We start from the raw sequence: 20244 nt of genomic DNA on the forward strand, positions 1-20244 counted from the left end.
CAAGAAGTTGTATCTAACAATTCTTTAACATGGTCAGTTTTCACTCTCACCAACGAAGGATGAGTTTCAATTTCTTCGTATAATCTTGTAAACATTTGATAGTATCAGACCTTGAGTTTTAGCTATTTTTGTAGATGTAAAACGTTATTTTATTGTCGTTTTAATGTGTACATTCCTGATTACTAGTGATGATGAGTCCCATTTTATGTGTTTATTGGCAATTTCTGTGTCTTCTTTTGTAATATGCCTATTCAAAATCTTTTACCCATTTAAACCAATTGGGTTGGTTTTCTTTTAATGGTGGATTTGTAGCGTTTAAAAAATGTATATATACGTGTATATGTGTGTATGTGGGTGTCTGTGTATATATACATATATACTGGATATAAATCATTTATCCAGTTGATTCAACATCACTTTATTATAAATATTTTCCTTTCCCATGTAATTACCTGGACACCTTTATGGAAAATCAGTTGACCATCCAAGTATGTGCCTATTACTGGACTCTACTGTGTTCTAGTCTTTGCCTGGTCCTTTGCCATTACAATACCTTACTCTCTTGATTACTGTAGTTTTATAGTAAGTTGCTAGGTTTGGATATTCGTGTCCATACATCATCCATCTTACTCACTAGATCCTTTAGCACATTTATCATAGCCATTTTATGAATACTTTTTGTTACTCCTGATAATTTAGATAATCTCTGGATCTGCTTATACTCAGTGTTTTTCTCTTGATCAGAAATCAAATTTTCTTGCTGCTTCTCACATCTTGGGAGAAACTTGGGAGTTTTATTGTCAGCACCATCTCCAAGTTTTTGGATTCCTGGGAGAAGTCTATATTTCTTTTTAGTTTGTCCCCTGGCTTTCTGCTTTTTGAAATCTCCCTCTTTACTGTAGTAAAAGCCTAGAGAGCCCTGGGTGGGACTTTGTGCCACTCCGCTCCTTCCACTCCAGCCTCCAGCAATCCACTGCTTTGTATTTGAAGCAGAAGTCTCTGTGTACCTGGGCAGGAGAAGGTAGGGAGAGGTTCTCTAGGCTGTCCTGCACTGCTCTCAGCTTTCTATGTACTACCTGTCCATATGTTTGGTTAAGGCTCATGGGAGAGAATTGCTGGCTAAGGGCGCACTTGTTCTGTGGCTAGCACCCCTCGGGATTGTAATCTGTTGCACCAGCTTTGAGTGTCTCCCACACACTATGGCAGGTACTTTCTCAGGAGGATTCCCTTTCTGATAGGTATGAAAACAGTTGTCAATCTCTTCTATCCTACAAAAGGTTCACAACTTCTGGAATTTAATTTGTTTATGTTTCTTTAAATCCTTTCATTTCTGCCAGATTTAAAAAGACTATGGTTTTGTAGTTTATGTGGTGTGTTTTAACTGTTGCAAGTGAAAATCTCTTGCACCTTTCCACATTCTAACCAGGAATGAAGTCCCTGGACTTATTTTAGAAGGTATATTAAAGCCATATCATTGAGTTTATGAATTAAGTGAAATATATCTTGGGCTTATAATTCACCTCATTTAAAAAATTAAGCTCTGTCACTCAGGTTTATCATACAAATATTTTCACCAGATATCCTTTGAATATTCTTTATATGCAAATTTACATTTTAAAAAATGTTTGTTACCATTCATATATTAAAAAGAATGTGATAAGGTGCTATAGGCTATGCCAGAAAAAAAAAAAAAAAGAAAGAAAAAGAAAAATTCTAGTAAATGTTTTGAACCAAGGTTAAAGTTTAAACAAAAGTGTATACTTTTTCTAAGTCTTCAGCTTTTCTTTATTGTCTTTGTGCATTTATATGTAAGATTTGGTTATTTTAGACACATCTAAATTCTAAGGATAGTCATAAAAATAACTATACTCCAACTGGGTATTATAATTTAAAAATTTAAATGTATCTGTCTTCATTTATCTGATATGTTTAACTTTTTCTTCCCTCTATATTCCTAGGAATCCTAAAACCAAAATATCAGAACAGAACAGAAACATGGCTCACCATCTTACGTTTCCTTGCATAGTTCTCGTCCTGCTGCTTCAGAACTCTGTAGCTGAAGATGGAGAAATAAGATCAAGTAAGCATTGTCAGCACTGTCAGTTTTTTGTTATCAATACATTTTTTTCTGGAACTCAAACTAGGAGAGTTCAGATGATGGTTTTAAGGATCTCATTTTCATTGTCTTTGATGTTCCAGTTCACTAAAATAAATCAATTTCTGTGTTGCTCATTAGCAGAGAGAAAAAGCTTCTCTCAGAGATAAGTTTGAGATGATTCTATGATAATAGTTTATTCAGTTAACTCATTAAGCATTGGAGTGAACAGAGTCCGTGCTTAGCACTTCAAAGCTCATTTAGATAAAGTACCTGCCTTATAGGTTGGTTAACAGGACTGAGTGAGATAATCCAGGAAATGGCTTAGCATAGGACATCTCCGTAAACTCTGACTGTTATCACCATCAGGAAAGCTGGTGTTACAGATCAGGATTTGTATTAATTGCAGTTCTGCTACCCAGACCATCATTTACAGATAGCGTACTTCTTTCTAGAAGTTTTCTGATATTCACATTTTATAACTTATAAACATGCTGTTATAAATTAACTATGGTTTCTCTGATAGTTAAATCAGATATTTTGACAATTTGATTCAACTTGGCTGAAAATCTATTGAAACAATACTATTTAATGTTTGTGTAAAACTTTATAGTTTTATCTATCCAAATACTCTATAAGGTAGAAATAAATTTTTTTTCTGTTGTTGTTGTTTTTTTTTTTTTTTTGGTTGGTTGTTGGTTGGTTGGTTTTCTGAGTGAGAGGAAACTCACAGAATGTAAGGGGCGTACCTAGAGCCACGCAGCTGTGAGAAGTGGTAACTAGTATTTGAACTATGCTTTTGATCTTCAATCCCGTTCCTTTTCCATAATGTCACTCCTATGTCTGTGGAGGAAGTCTCTTGGAGGGGGGTTTTGTCTGGGGCTTATAAATGGCAATACTTGCTTGTGAACCCATGCTCTTGGCTAACCTTACAGTTATGAAATACATGCTCTGCAGCTCTGTGACAGGGAGAAGGTAGGAAGAGCCAAGAATAACCCTATGAGAGCTAAAACCACCGAGTCAGGTGGCACACCAACACTATCAGGTCCACACAACAATAAGTCTCATTATTCAGGAACAGCCAATACAGAAGAGCTCTGCAAACACAACTTCTCTGTCCTGTCTCCTCTCAAAACATAAAGCATAACATAAAAGCATAACATTTTAATCCCAGTTCAACTTCCAAAAATAACAGAAGAATTGCATTCCCTTGGGTTAGCAAATTTGCCTCTGGGCAGAATGCCATTTCTGCTGTCCCTGCCCTGAACTCTGGCAGAGGCCACCATGGCAGAGACTTTTGGAATTGTGTCCCTGCTACCCTGCTGAGGAAACTACCACCTATAGGAGAGCACCTTAGGGGTAATGCCATGAGCATTCAGTTACATTTTTGGGGACAAAACCAATGTTTTGATAATGTTTTTTTTTTGGTAACCTTTTAAATGTTACCTACCCAATAATATTTATTTAGGGTGGTGACTGTGATGAGTGAATTAAGATAAATAAAATTGGGACTTCCTGTGAGACTTGTCAACATTCTAGATACGTAAATAGACATAGATAAGGAAGGAAAATCAGGAGAAAAAGGCAAGAAGATTGATTTATTCCTAAGGAGACGCAAAATTACTAAGAATATTAGTCACCACTAGACATTTTTTCTTTAGTATCATGATTTCCTTGCAATTATGATATTCTATTTACAGATATGTACAGAAAAATAAATCACTGTATACCTTTAAGTTGAGCATCTAAGGGATACCTAATGGAAGGGACACATAGTAATGTAAGGGATACTGTTAATAGGAGTAAAAGCATGAGACTTAAAATTGGCTGACATATTACCTTTATGTGCTAAATCCAAAACAAGGCATCAGTCTAATAAAGTCATTTCATATGTGCCATAAGCAATAGCTATTTTCAATGCTTTGAGTGTGAAAGTTAAAGGACAAAGTAAATACAGCCGCCCCTTTCCATGAATCCTGTTGGCCATTCCAAGTGGTTAGTATTGCCCCAAACCAGTTTTTTAGCCTACGTTTGTCTCTTATCTTTGAGGCTTTGCATTTGCTACTTACTCCCTTTGATTTGAAATCCTCCTCCTCCTCACCTGGCTGAAGCTATTATTTTAGTTCTTTTACAGCCTGTCTACTTTTTGCATAAAACCTTCCCTGAGCTTCCACAGTTAGATTGTAACACTGTCGTAAATGTTCTCATGATATTTTGTATTAAATACTTTGCCTACCTGTTTAGTGGTCTGTCTTACTAGACTTTGAGCTTGTTGAGATATCTAATATATATTTGAACAGAGTATCTAGTGTGACATCAAGAAACACATACTGGAGGAATGAAACAAAGTTAGAGACTTGCTGTGGGTGCCATACAGACAAGAGAGTCAAGGTTTTTTTTTTCTTTTATTTTCATAACTACTTATAACTTGTTCAGGTGTAACTTGCGTGAAAGACTGTCCTTTTCTCCCCATGATAGAATTCTAAAACAGTTGACCACAAGTGTTTCCTGGTATCTTGAAATAAGAATCTTTACCTCTACAAAGCAAGAAATAGTGGTATACCCCTGAACATAGATTCAGCACAAGCCAATAGTTTGACTATATTATTGGCTAAAGATGACATATCAGATTTTTAGAAACTCATCTTGGATGTAATGCAAGAGTTGAGTCTTTAGCGATCATGGTTCATTTAACTTTTATCAACTATACCAAAGAGTATACAATTTTATTGTATTGGTTGAGTCCTCAAGTTGGCAGGTTTGTTTTATTGTCTTTTCTTCCTATTCATCGGTTTATATGTATTTTTTGTAAATATTTTGTGTTAGCTTAGGCTAAATATATTTCATGAATAAGTTAAAATAAGCAGTGTCATTAGAGTGTAGCTTAAAATCATGTATTTAAAGCCTCCCCCATTTCCCTTTCATATAAAAGACGTGTTCTGCTGGTTTTCTTTTGTGTATAGGTTGTCGGACTGCTCCAACAGATTTAGTTTTCATCTTAGATGGCTCTTACAGTGTTGGCCCAGAAAACTTTGAAATAGTGAAAAAGTGGCTTGTCAATATCACAAAAAACTTTGATATAGGACCAAAGTTTATTCAAGTTGGAGTGGTCCAGTATAGTGACTACCCCGTGCTGGAGATTCCCCTTGGCAGCTACGATTCAGGAGAGCACCTGCTGGCAGAGATGGAATCCATACATTACTTAGGGGGGAACACAAGGACGGGCAAGGCCATCCAGTTTGCACTCGATTACCTTTTTGCCAAGTCCTCACGATTTCTGACGAAGATAGCAGTGGTTCTTACCGATGGGAAATCCCAAGATGAAGTCAAGGACGCAGCCGAAGCAGCAAGAGACAGTAAGATCACATTATTTGCCATTGGAGTTGGGTCAGAAACAGAAGATGCGGAGCTGAGAGCTATTGCCAATAAGCCTTCGTCTACTTATGTGTTTTATGTGGAGGATTATATTGCAATATCGAAAATAAGGGAAGTGATGAAACAGAAACTTTGTGAAGGTAAGTCTTAATATCATTTAGAAACAATAATGATACTTTTATACATCTCGGTGTAATCTCTTCATCAACCCTGGTGTAGATAATTACATTTTAAGTCACATTATTTATAATCACAGAATTGCTATAAGCGTAAATATTTGTGTTATGTTTATTCTGGATAAATTTTGTTTTTAGAAATACTTATCAAATCTAAATATGAACAATGCAGTATTATTTTACATTTATTGTCTTTCCTTTTACTGACAACATGTTTACTGCACAGATGTTAAGAAAAAAGAGAAAAGAATGAAAAAATAGGAGTTTTTTCATATTTTTCATTCTAATCTTTTTCATTTGCAGTGTATCTTAGAGTTTATCTTTCTGACTAAATCAGGATACTATTTTATATATATAATTTCATACTCTATTTTTGTATTATAACCAATATTGTGTATATGTTTCATACTCTGTCAATATGATAGACATCTATAATTTAACAATTTCTCCATTTTTGAACACGTAGTTTATAGATTTTGTTGATGTAACTAAGAGTGAATATTCTTATACGTAATTCTGAGTGGGAATCTGTCATCATTCAGAAAAAAGGGTCAAATTACTGACATTCACTGACAAAGATCTGGAAAATGTTAAAAATTACACTTGAAAAAGGCTTAAATTCTCTTTCAAAGAACATTTGAAAATAAAGTACTTAATTTATTATATAATGGTTATATCAGGTTATAAAATCTAACTTTGTGTTCATGATAACTACATTGCATGATATGGGAAAATTCTAATTTTTGTTAAGTACTAATCCCGTCAGGGCATAGATATGCCTATATTCAGATTCTTTTAGGGGAGAGTAATCTGTTCATATGCTTTATTTTTAATATTATAGATACTTAATATGTCGTATACTTAAAAAATAACATTTATATGAAAGAAAAAAACATTTTCCCCCTACTTTGACTACAAAAACTCCAAAAGTATTCGGTTCGTGTTATATAGAAAAATTCCTTTATGTTTGGGGGCTGGGAAACAAGTTGTATCATTAATTCCTCTATTTTTTTCACATTTGCTTGAGAGATATGGTAGAGAAAAATATTTAAGAGATTTTCTTTAGATACTTAAGAGAGTGTCAAAAATTAAGCATCTCTTATAAAACTTTAAAGGTACTGTAACAAATGCTAACATTCATCGAAGTTATTCTTTTTATGAATCTCTAAAAGTAAAACTGTGTTGATTTTTATCATCCTGAATGGGCCAGAGAGATTTGGATTTTGTTTAATATGTTGCCATATTAGTCATAATTCTTTGGTTTTGGAGCCAGCGATATTTTACCATTAAAACACTTTTCCTAGAGAAATTTCAGTTATTCATTTTTATCCAAAAATATAGACTTAATCAATTGAAGATGTTTGTTCAGCACTCTCTTCAGAGACTTTTTCTTTGGATATGTATTTTGGAAAATGCACTCTATTTTCAAAATTCTAATTACACATGAAAGAGTAGCTGTGTTTAAAAGAGTTAAAAATTCAGCTAAAATGTACAATATATAAAAAAATGAAACTTGAGATCTTGCCAAATACTTTTCATCCACACTCAAAAGAAAAAGAATGTAAGTAATTTCTGTGTCTGTTCAGTTCATATGCACGCTGTACAATAGCTGTCTTTTATATATAGATTTTGAAATGAGGGCATTCATATGGTTCATTTTTACACTTTTTATACAGTATTAGACTGTGATTAATGCCCCAAACCAATGTCTTGTTGGTTCAACTCATTTAATTTGTATTCAAATCATTTGACACATTCAGGTGCTTTTTGAGGAGGGGATCCATAATTAAATTTCTATTTTGAAGTGCTTAATATACAAAATTACTATTTCCTAATAGTGTTTTTTTACTCTAGTGTGGTTGATCCACAATTTGCAAAATGTTATTTACCTGTTTGTTTCACACAGTTTCTTTCATCTTCAGGGACCTATTGTCTCTGATATTTTTCTTTTTTATATTTATTGTTTGTTTATTTATTTATTTATTTTTGAGACAGAGTCTCACCACGTCACCCTTGGTAGAGTGCAGTGGTGTCACAGCTCACAGCAACCTCAAACTCCTGGGCTTAAGTGATTCTCTTGCCTCAGCCTCTGAAGTAGCTGGGACTACAGGCCCCCACCACAATGCCCCGTTATTTATTTAATTTTTTTGGTTTCAGTTGTCATTGTTGTTTAGCAGGCCCATGCAAGGCTCAAACTTGCCAGCTTCGGTGTATGTGGCCGGTGCCCTACTCACTGAGCCATGGGTGACGCGCGGCCGGTATTTTTCTTATATCAGGACCACAATTACATGATGAGCAATGTCTTTTTGTGGACCTGTGTGAGAGTCTATTACTGTTTTTGCTATGCTTCTTCCCCTTCCTTGTATAAAACATATAACCTGAAATCTACCCCCTTAATAAAGTTTTACGTGTACCGTACTGTGAACTATACCACAATGTCATACAAGAGATGTTTATAATGTTTTATCTTGCTTGATTGAAATTCTGTACCTATGAAATAAAAATTTCCCATTTTGTTCCTTTCTAGCTGCTGAAATCACTCTTCTATTTTCTGTTTACATAACTTTGACTGCTTTAAATCTATCTTAGAATTTGAATCATGCAGTATTTGTCCTTCTGTGACTAGGTTATTTTGCTTAGCATAATGTCTTCAAAGTTTGTCCATGTTGTAGCATAGGGCAGGATGACCTTCTTTTTTATGGTTGAATACTACTTCATTGTATGTTGTATGCCACAATTTCCTTACCCATTTATTCATCCTTAGACATCATTACGTTGTTTTCACCTCTTGGCTATTGTGAATAATGCTGATAGGAACATGGGAGTACACATCTCTCTTCAAAGTCCTGTTTTCAATTCTTTTGGATAAGTACTCAGAGATTTGCTGTCTCATATGATAGTTATGTTTTTATTTTTTGAGAAATTTCCATACTGTTTTCCACAGTGATTGTACCATTTTACCTTTCCATCAGTCATGTCCAAGAGTTTCAATTTCTTCACATTCTTGCCAACTTTTGCTACTTTTTTCCCCCTCTCTGCCTCCCTCCTTCCCATCTTTTTCTTTTTTTTTTTGAGGGGTGGTAATAGTCAACTTACTATGTATAAGGTAACACTTCCTTGTAGTTTTGACTTGTATTTCTCTGTTGATCAGGTGTATTGAGCATCTTTACATATACCTGTTGATGACTTGTATGTCTTCTTGGGAGAAATGTCTAGTCAAATCCTTTGTTCTTTTTTTAGTCTGTGTTTTTTAGTTATTGAATTGAAAGAGTTTCTTATTTGTTTTGGATGACCCTGATGAGACATATGGTTTGCAAACGTTTTGGCCCATGTTTCAGGTTTCCTTTTCACTCTGTTGATTTTTTCCTTTCCTGAAAAGAAGACTCAGTTTGATGTAGTCCCACTTGTCTATTTTTTATTTTATTGCCTGTGTGTTTGGTAGTAATCCATATAATCACTACCAGACAGATGCTATGAAGATTTCCCCTGTGTTTTCTAGGAATTTTAGTTTCAGGTCTTATGTTAAGTCTTTAATCCATTTTGTGGTGATTTTTGCATAAGGTAGAAGATAAGGCTCTGATGTCATTCTTTTGCATGTGGATACTCAGTTTTCTCAGCACCATTTGTTGAAGAGACTATCCTTTCCCCACTGTGTAGTCTTGGAACCCTTGTTAAAGATAATTCCATTGATTGATGTGAACAAAAGTTGTTTTCTTGGTTGTCTAGCCTATTCTGCTGGTTTTTGTATCTGTTTTTATGCCAATACTATACTGTTTTGATTACCATGGCTTTGTAATGCATTTTGAAGTCAGAAGGTATGAGTCTTCTAGCTTAGTTCTTTCTGAAGATTATTTTGGCTGTTTGGGGTCCTTTGAAATTCCATATGAATTTTAGAATTACTTTGTCTATTTCTATAAAAAATACCACTGGGATTTTTTTATAAGAATTTCATGAAATTGAATCTGTAGATCACTTTGGATAGTATGACTGTTTTAATAATATTGTCTACTAATCTGTTAACACAGGATATGTTTTCATTTGCTTGTGTCTTCTTAAATTTCATCACTATTTTGTAGTTTTCAGTGTAGAAGGCTTCCATCTCTTTGGTTAAATTTATTTCTAAGTATTCCTTTTGATGCTATTATGAATGGGATTGTTTTCTTATTTTTTTTTCTAATTGTGTGGTGGTATTGTATAAAATCACAACTGACTTTAGCACATTGAATTTGTATCCCACAAGTTTGCTGGATCAATTTATTCTAAGAGTTTTATTTTGCGTGGGATCTTCCATATGGAATCTATAGGGTTTTCTATGTATATGATCATGTCACCTGTGAACAGAAATAATTTGCTTTCTTTTTTTTTTTCTTGTTTTGGTTGCTTTTTATTTTTGCCTAATTACTCTGGTTAGTACAATGTTAAATAGAAGTGAGAGTAGACGTCCTTGTTTTGTTCCTGATCTTAGAGGAAAAGCTTCTAATTTTTTACTATTGATTATGCTGCTAGCTGGAGGCTTTTAAATATGGCTTTCATTATGTTAATTTCCTTCTATGGCTTCTTTGTTGAATGTTTATATCATGATGGAGTTTTAAATTTTATCAAATGCTCTTTCTGTATCTTTTGGGATGATCATGTTATCTTTATCCTTAGTTCTGTTAATGTTATGTAACATTTATTGATTTTATATGTTGAAATGTTTTTCATTCCAAGAATAAGTCCCATTTTATCATGGTGTACGATCCTTTTGATGTGCTTTTGAATTGAGTTTGCTATTTGGTTGAAGATTTTTATATCTATATCCCTAAGGGATACTATATATTGGCTTATAGTTTTATTTTATTATAGTGTCTTTTTTCTGACTTTGGTTATCACAATAATGTTGGTCTTATTTCAAAGGGTTCATTCCTATTCAATTTTTTGGAAAGAGTTTAATAATGATTGGTATTTCTTTAAATGTTTGGTAGAATTCACTAGTGAAATAATCTGTTAGTAGGCTTTTCTTTGTTGGGGTGTTTTGTTACTGATTTAACCTTCTTATTATAGGTCTGTTCAGATGTTGTATTTCTTCATTTTTCAGTTTTGGGAGGTTGTTATGTTTTCAGAAATTTATCCATTTTTTCTAGGCTGTCAGTTTGTTGATATATAGTTATTCATAGTATTCTCTCAAAATCCATTTTGTTTTTATGTTATCAATTGTAATATCTTTTCTTTCATTTTCAATTTTTATTTGAATCTTCTCTCTTTTTCATAATTTTGCTAATGATCTATTAATTGTATTGACCTTTCCAAAAAGAAACTCATAGTTGTGTTAGCTTTTTTCTACTTTTTTTTTTGGTATTCTCTATTTCATTTATATCTTCTCTAATCCAAATTATTTCTTTCCTTTTGCTAACTTAGGACCTAGTTTGTCCTTCTTTTTCTAGGTCCTTCAGGCCTAAAGTCATGTTGTTTGAAATCTTTCTTCCTTTTTAATGAAGGTGTTTATTGCTATAAACTTCCCTCTTTGTAGTACTTTTCCAGATCTCATAAATTTTACTTTTATTTTCATTTATCACCAGATATTTTCTGAAGCTCCCTCTGATTTCTTTGACTCAATGGTTTTTCAAGATATTTCTACATATTTGTGAATTTTCCAGTTTCCTTCCATCATAAATTTCTAGTTTCATTCTATTGTGTTTGGAAACTATATTGGTATGATTTCAATCTTTTTAAATATTTGTTTTGTGACCTAACATGTACCCTATCTTGGAGAATGTTTCATGTGCATTTGAGAAAAATGTGTATTCTGTTGATATTGGGTGGAATATTCTGTATATGTCTGTTAGATTCATTTTGCCTATAGTATTGTATTAGTCCTCTATTTTCTTATTGATCTTCTGCTGGGATGCTCTAATCATTATTGAAATCTCCTACTACTATGATGTTCCTATTCTTTTTCCCCTTCAGTTCTATAAATGTTTGCTTCATGTAAACACTTTGGTGTCATGATGTTGGATGCATATATTTTTATAATTGTTATATCTTTCTTGTGAATTGATCTATTTATTATAACAGAATATTCTTTGTCTCTTGTGATGGCTTTTTACTGTGTGATATAAGTATAGACAGCTATTCTATGTTTTGGCTGTCATTTGTATAGAATATCTTTTCCCATTCCTTTACATTTAGCTTATGTGTACCCTTAAAATGAGTCTTTTATAGACAACATATAGTTGGATCTTTAAAAAAATCCATTCAGCCTCTTTATGTACTTTGGACAGTACAATCCATTGTATGTAAAATAATACTGATAAGGAAGAATTAATATTGCCATTTTACTAATTGTTGTCTGTCTGTCCTATGGCCTTTTGTCCATATTTTCTATTTTGCTGTTTTCTTTTGTGATTCCTTGTTTTTTTCTTTTGCTTATCTTTCATGGGCTTTTTAATGTGGTTACCATGGAGGTTACATAAAATGTCATTTAACAATTTGTATGAAGCTGGTAACAACTTCAACTGGATATACATAATCTGTGCTTTTACTCCCTGTCCATTACGTTATTGATGTCACAAACTGCATTTTATATTTTGTGGCTATTAACATATTTTTATGCTATAGTTATTTTTTATGCTTTATCTTTTACTTTTATACTAGAAGTAAGTCCTTTTTGTACTGATTGTAGTATTATGCTATTCTTTGTCCATATATTTACTTTTACCAGAGAGTTATATGTTTTTATGCTTTTGTGTGGCTCCTAAATGCCCTTTTCTTTCAACTTGAAAAACTTTTTTAGTATTTCTAAATAAGACAGGTCTTGTGGTAATGAACTCCCTCAGCTTTTGTTTATCTAGATTAGTCTGTATTTCTCTTTATTTTGAAGGAAGCAGATATAGTATTCTTGGTTGGCAGGTTTTTATTTTCTTTGAGAAGTTTGAATATATCATCTCACTCTCTTCTGGCTTACAAAACTTCTATTGAGAAATCCCCTGACAGTCTTACAAAGGTTTCCTTGCACATAACAAATCTCTTCTTTCTTACTTTCATAGAGTGTTCTTTTTAACTTTTAACAATTTGATTGTAATGTGTCTCAGTGGATTGCTTTGGTTTCAACTCAGCATATATTAGGCCTCTTGAATTTGGGTGTCCATATCCTTTCCCAGATTTGGGGAGTTTTTGGCATTATTTCTTTAAATAATCTTTCTGTCCTTTTTTTTACTCTCTTCTCTGAAACTCCCCAAATGCTTGCTGATGTACCATACATCTTTTAGGCTTTCTGCACTCTTTTTATTTTTTTCTTCATTTTTGTTCCTCTAAATTTCAGCTGACCTATTCTTGAGTTTGATGATTCTTTTTCTTCTGCTCGATCAAGTCTGCTGTTGAACTCCTCTACTGAATCTTTCAGTTCAGTTATTGTCTTCTTCATCTGGAAGTATATCATATATTTATTACTTACATCAGTGTTTTTCAACCTTTTTTATCTTATGGCACACTTAAATTAGGTTGATTTTAAAAAAAGAGTAGTAAAAAAAGAATATGCTTACAGTGCTCTGAACTTCTTTCAAAAATAATTAATGGTCTTTTCACATTTTCATGGCACAACAGTGCCATGTTAGGGTTAGAGTTAGGGTTAGGGTTAGGCACACAAGTTGAAAAATCACTGACTTACATAACTGAGTATATAACATTAATGATCTTTTTAAGGAAATATTTATAAATATAATTAGTATATATAAATTAATCATGGATGAGATGTTAGTCCCATCTGAAGAATTTTCATGAGTAGGTAATATGCAGGTTACATTTTAACCAAGGTGATAGACTCAATGATGTTTGCACTGCAAAATTATAAGTTGCTTGATCTGGAAAGAACACAAAGAGTAGCAAGTGCCTTTTACCCCTCACATGCTGGAAATACAAGAAAGGAATCTTTTAATTCATCTTCAAGATATAAGAAAATTAAGAGTATTGTCCAAGTTAACATGTCTAATTAATAACAAATCCTCGGTGAGAAATATGAACATTGTTCCAGTGTTTTCTTCCTCTGTAGGTATTAGGTTGCTTCATGTTGGAAACTTCAGTATTTGCTAACTTAAAGACATTCAATTAACACATGTTCCCCTTACATTTTTCCTTTACTTTTATCCCCTTTTGGGGAGAAAAAGACAGTTGAGACTCTGCTTTCAAATGCCTAAAATACTTTCACATTTTCTCAGAAAATATATTTGTATACATACAGAGTTTTCATAATTTTTATATGCCCTAGTAATTTTCTTCCTTGATTTTTCTCTTCTTTTTGGAGTAGTTCATGATTAAACAACTTTACTTATTTTTGCCTTGTAGAATCTGTCTGTCCAACACGAATTCCAGTGGCAGCTCGCGATGAGAAGGGATTTGATATTCTTTTAGGTTTAGGTGTAAAGAAAAAGGTAAAGAAAAGAATCCAGCTTTCACCAACAAAGATAAAAGGATATGAAGTAACATCGAAAGTTGATTTATCAGAATCCACAAGGTAAACGTATGTTGACACAACATTTTTTAAAAAATTAATATTAAATCATAGCTGTGTACATTAATGCAATCATGGGGCACCATACACTGGTTTAGAAACAGTTTGACACATTTTCATCACACTGGTTAACATAGCCTTCCTGGCATTTTCTTAGTTATTGTATTAAGACAATTATATTCTACATTTACTAAGTTTCACATGTAGCCTTGTAAGATGCACCATAGGTGTAATCCCACCAATCACCTCCCTCTGCCCATCCTCCCCACCCTCCCCTCCCTATAACACAACATTTTGTATATGTCTATAGATATCTTAAGAATGCTTTACACTTACACATGTTCTTCTTTTTTCAGCAATGTTTTCCCAGAAGGTCTTCCTCCATCATATGTATTTGTCTCTACTCAGAGATTTAAGGTCAAGAAAATGTGGGATTTATGGAGAATATTAACCATTGATGGAAGGCCACAAATAGCAGTTACCTTAAATGGTGTGGACAAAACTTTGTTATTTACAACAACCAGCATAATTAATGGATCACAAGTGGTCACCTTTTCTGATCCTCAAGTTAAGGTAAGGATGCCTGGGATATACCATAATTATAGTATTTATGGGAAGTATCATTGAGTTTGTGTGTGTTGGAGAGAGCTATAATTTTAATGTAACTAGAAAGATTTTGACTTCACATTTTAATGTTGCTCTATTGAAGAAAAACAACAGAGGAAGGAAAATTGTTTCTTAATCAGGGACGGGGCAGAGGGGAACTAACATCTTTTGAATACCTACTATTAGGTGTCAGGCACATTTAATTATGGTAGCCATCTAATGAAGATGCTACTGCTTCCATTTATAGACAAATAAACTAATATTCAAGGGTATTAAGTTCTCCCTCAAAGGAGCACAGCTAGTAAGTGATGATATCAGGAATTAAATTTTGGTCTGGTTGTTTTTGAAGTCCATGGTGGTCTCTTTTATACTGCATGTCCTGCAGGATATTGAGATAAAGACATGTCTGCTTGAATATTATATATCTGATAGAGTCTGAGCATGGTGGTTCACACCTATAATCCTAGCACTTTATGATGCTGAGACAGAAGGATTGCTTGAGGCCAAAAGTCAAGACCAGATTGAGCAATGTAGGAAGACTCCATTTCTACCAAAATAGAGAAATTGGTAGGGGATGGTGACACACATCTGTAGTCTCAGCCACTCAGTAGGCTGAAATAAGAGATTGCTTGAGCCCAGGAATTTGAGATTGTAGTGAGCTTGAGATTTTATGATGATGCCACAGCACTATAGCCCCAGCGACAGAGTGAGACCCTGTCTGAAATACATACATATATACATACATAACGTGTAGATACTGGGTACAGGATCTACCCTAGTTCGGAGGACATTTTATTTCCTAAAAGGGAGTATGGGTTTAAATACGTATTTTAAAGTTGAAATAAACTTTAAAAATTTTTATTTTCTAAGTCATGTTTTCAGAATACAAATGCAATAATAAAAATGATTAAGTTGTGTTAATTATTGTAATCATGGTAGTCTAAAGGTGTATAATTTGGGATGTACATGGTTATATATAAAAGTTATACATTTATGCAATTTCTTCACTCAGTAAGTATATTAAATTAAAAAATGTTTATTGTATGCTGTCTTCATGAAAGCCAGTATGCTAGGCTAGCCAGTGAGTAAGGCATGTTTCTAATCTTTAAGGGGCTTATTTATAAAAAGATATTCAAGACGACTCTTACCAAATAAAATACAAAGCATTAGTGGAATGTGAAAAGGAAAATGGTTCTTTCAATGTTTCTTGAACATTGGAAGATGTTTAAACTCTTCCAATATTGGAAGATTTAAAATATTGGAAAATATTGGAAAATTGTCATAAATGAGCTATTTTTGCACTGGACCTTGAAGGATATATATATAGGATTTTGGTGGAGAGAGATATAAAGGAACATTAAGTCAATTGTTCAATAATTGGCAGTCACGTGTGAAGTGTAGTAAAATGCAGGGTCTTTATTTAGAGAATATAAAGTGTTACGCCTATGTTTGGAGTATAAGATGCAGGGAAGAAAAGGCTGGCAAGGTGTAAGTACTATCTGTGAGGGGCCTGGGAGGCCATCTGATGTGGTGTGTTTGTTCAGTGAATGCCAGGATTCCATTAAAAGGTCTTGATCATGGGTGTATCATGGACAAAGCAATCCTCTCTTCTCTTTTCCCTTCTTTTCTTCGTGACAATAGTTTCAACTTTACTCTGGAATTATGCCAAGTCCTGAGGATACAGAGATTAATAAGAGGGAGCAACTCTACTTACAAAACTCTAGTGAAGAGAGATGAATTCTCGTGGCAGTATGAAGGATGCTTTGGAGAGGAACAGGAAAGAGACAGGGATATATCTGAAAATTATTGAAATGGAAGCAAGATAAATTAATCTAAATTATGGTAGTGAAAATGGAAATGGAGAAGTGGATTTGAATCATGCCGAGGAGACATATTTGGTAGAACTTTGTGTGTGACTAGTTATTTTGATTCATGGAAAGAAAGTTTATTTTGTTTTGTCCTCTGTTAAGCTAAATTTTGAGACATCCTAACAAAATTATTCTAAACCAGTATTAGAATTATAGGGTGCACATGTAGGAGAGAGGTCTGGGCTGTTGAAGTGGATTTGGAAGTTGTTGCGTAAAAGTTATAATTGGCCTACAGGAATGCATGAGAATGAAAATTGTGAAGGGCAAACCTGTGAAGGAGAGGTCAGGTTGAAGGAGAGGAGCCCTCAAAGAGAGGGTGTAAGTGAGCAACTGGAGAGGAAGAGTAAAGATGAGCAAGATGGTTTGAATCATGGAAGTTGAGTGAGAATATCAAGGAAGATGGACTTGTTATGGGGTCCACAGTTGCAATGAAGGAAACAGAAGAGGAATAAGAGAACCGGTTGGATTCCAAGATCAGTGACTCATTTGTGACTATGAAGGAGTTGGTTTAGTAAGTCCTGTGGCCCAACCACTTCGAGATACATAAAAATAACTCAGAAAGGGATCAACAAAAGAAAAGATTGTTAGGGATTTTATTTATGGATCTTCTATACTTTCTTCCAACAGACTGTATTTGATGAAGGCTGGCACCAGATTCGTCTTTTAGTAACAGAGGAAGAAGTCACTCTGTTCATCGATGATCAACAAATTGAAAACAAGCCCTTACACCCAGTGTTAGGGATCTTCATCAGTGGGCAAACCCAAATCGGAAAATATTCTGGGAAGGAAGAAACTGTGCAGGTAGATAAAGGATGATTCGGTTTTTGCATTGTATCAAATGACACTTTTGCTGTCTATGCAATGGCATTTACCGTATTTAACTGTGTTTAACTTAATCATGAATTCCCTTAGGATATTTAACAAAAGTGTGGTCAGTTCATTAGTGAAATTATACGTTTATATGTATGAAAATGGAAAATTGAACTCTTCTATTTTATAAGCATACTTAGAAAAATGTTCCCCTAGATTCAAAGTAGGATTCTACATTTCCAGGAAACATTAATTTTATGTTTCCCAGGAGATACATAGTTTAAATAATGAATTTGGAAACGAGAATATAGTTTCCACTGTAAATGGAGGCTGTAAAAATTTCTTTGCAGCTGTGAGGATAAAATTAGATTAATACATGGCAGGGTTTTCCATAAACAAAACTGTTAGTTAAAAATAAAGTGATTGTAATATGTGCAAATCAGACCGAAAAAGGTTTTGTTTTGTTTTATTTCAACTTTTTTGATATCTCTTTAAACTGGAGTATCTATGTTTGGCTAGAGAAGTGCATATGTAAAAGCCATTTTTAGAATAATCCTTCTTTTTAAATGGCATGTCTCCCCCGCTCTGTTCCTAGAAACGGAAGATGTCATATTCAAATGTGTGTTTACACATGTGGTCACTGTGTATTAATACTACACATCAGATGAAGTAAATATTTAAGCAGTAACAGGTGCTGGGCCTGCTTATCAGACCAGACTCAAGGCCAGCAAGTACATCTCTGAAACTAAAGGAGCCAAAGATGGGTTCTTGGGTCCACCACATGCAATCAGGAGTGTTGTAGAGATTTAGGATAAACACAGAAAACCTGGGGAAACTTTCAAGTATCCTAGAAAATGCTTTTTAGACCCACTTCTAATACAGAGGTGCTAAAAAATACTGGGTTACAGAGGAAATTTGAGCTTTGATCCTGATGCTATTGGGGGTGTCCAACCTTTTTTCTTTTCTGCCGCACACTGCAAGTCTTGGGCCACACACTAAATGCACAAATGAAAGCCGAAAACCTAAAAAAATAGGTCCATGCATACTTTCTGTTGTATCTGACACCATAGATAAGCAAAAAAAAAAAAAAAAAATTCTCACAAAATCATCATGCAGCCTGTGGGGCACAGGTTGGACACTGCTGTTAGGTCATTTTTTGCCAGGAGTTATATTGCATTACATTTTTACAGTCTATGTCAGGTATTCAAATTTTGTGTTTTTAATGCTTTAGGCTAAATGCCGTGACTGCAAACCTCACACAGTTACTAACTAGAGTAGCTGCTTCTGGGTATCTGAGTTGCTCTTACAAAGCACTTAGCTCCTGCCTCAGCTTTAACTCTGCTGGGTTTATCTTCCTAGTTCGATGTCCAGAAGTTGCGAATCTATTGTGACCCAGAACAAAACAACCGAGAGACAGCGTGTGAGATTCCTGGGTTTGTAAGTAGGATGGCTTATTTTCCCCCAAGTGTTGCATTAATACTTTGAAGGTAATAAATGCAAAGTGGAGGGATATCTTAGTCTTACTTAATTTAATATGTAGAGGTAAATTTTTTGTTGTCAATGGAAGTAAGGTTACATGGGACAAACATATTTTGAGATTCATACTGAAATCAAATGATAATGTGTCACCATACAAGAGTGGATGAGAGACCAGGAGGAAACGGTGTTTACCCAGGCCAGTGCTCAGGTGAGGAGGACTGGACCTGCTCCAGAAGGCTCCGTCTGGACAGCAGTGTGTGAAATACATTATTACCTTTAATTAAATGTGTGGACAGAACAACCCAGACAGCATAGTTTTGAGGAGAAAGAAATAATTAGTTTTATTTTTCACCAGTGTTTTTCTTCAAACCATGATGAATAGTTTTCTTTCTGTTGTTTTTTACCTAAGTACATTATTTTTTACAGTTTTAGGATATAAGCAATGTTTTATTTAGCTATTTTTATTAATGCTTTAGGAGGAAAAGTATCATATATGTGTTTGTATGTGAGAGAGTAAGAGAGAGAGTGAGATCAATACCTTTTCCCCTGGGCAATAAATAGTGTATTGTTGCTAATGGAACGATGGTAGAATGCTGTACAAATTTTTGACGTGTGGCTTCCCAGTGATATTTGAGTATTCGTGGTTATTTTCATTTTTATCATCATGCATGCTGTCATCATCTTTTTTCCTTTTATTTTTATTTATTTTATTTTATTTTTCTTACAGTTTTTGGCCAGTGCTGGATTTGAACCCATCACCTCTGGCATATGGGGCCGGCACCTTATTCCTTTGAGCCACACTCAGGCACCACCCCATCTTTTTTCCTTTTTCCTATCTAACTTATGAACATGCATGTTCTGAAAATTTGAGGATATAGAGAAGCACATAAAATCACATGTAGAACCTTCTAGAAATTATTTATTCTGGGTTTTCTAGATAATTGTTTAAACACTATAGTTTTATTGCAGGTACTTGTAACTTGTGATAAAAATCTCTCCTAAAAGAAGTAATAAGTCATTGCATTTGAGAGTCCATGGTACATACTTTATTTATTGATATCGCTGCCCAGACACGTGGCCCTTACTGTTCCCCTCCCATACAATACAAGCACAGATTTAGATTACAGAGTTTGAATTCTTATCTCCATTTTTTACTATTTTTATATGTCCTTTCTTCCTTTTAGCTGTGACTTCATATGACTTATTTCCTTTTGACACTTCCATTGCCACCTTCTTGGGTTTTGATCTAATCTTTTATTGTTTGGAATTTTTAATTTATTGACCTATTTAAAATTGTATGTTATTCACTAAGAACCTGTTTGGTGAGAAACTTTCCTAAAGTAAAGTGCA

At 34.0% G+C, this 20244-nt stretch overlaps 1 protein-coding gene across 1 annotated transcript in view; it reads left to right on the plus strand.

Annotated features, from left to right (window-relative positions):
- The window catches only part of COL21A1 (collagen type XXI alpha 1 chain), a 199336-nt gene that overhangs the window by 60836 nt on the left and 118256 nt on the right, over positions 1–20244 (plus strand). Inside the window, exons 3-8 of the mRNA XM_053603382.1 lie at positions 1959–2080; positions 5059–5610; positions 13966–14134; positions 14488–14704; positions 17233–17406; positions 18775–18852. Of these exons, the coding sequence (XP_053459357.1) occupies positions 1959–2080; positions 5059–5610; positions 13966–14134; positions 14488–14704; positions 17233–17406; positions 18775–18852 (1312 nt within the window). The remainder of the gene's footprint in view (positions 1–1958; positions 2081–5058; positions 5611–13965; positions 14135–14487; positions 14705–17232; positions 17407–18774; positions 18853–20244) is intronic.

Source organism: Nycticebus coucang, chromosome 9 (genome assembly GCF_027406575.1).
Source record: "Nycticebus coucang isolate mNycCou1 chromosome 9, mNycCou1.pri, whole genome shotgun sequence".
NCBI classification, from domain to species: domain Eukaryota; kingdom Metazoa; phylum Chordata; class Mammalia; order Primates; family Lorisidae; genus Nycticebus; species Nycticebus coucang.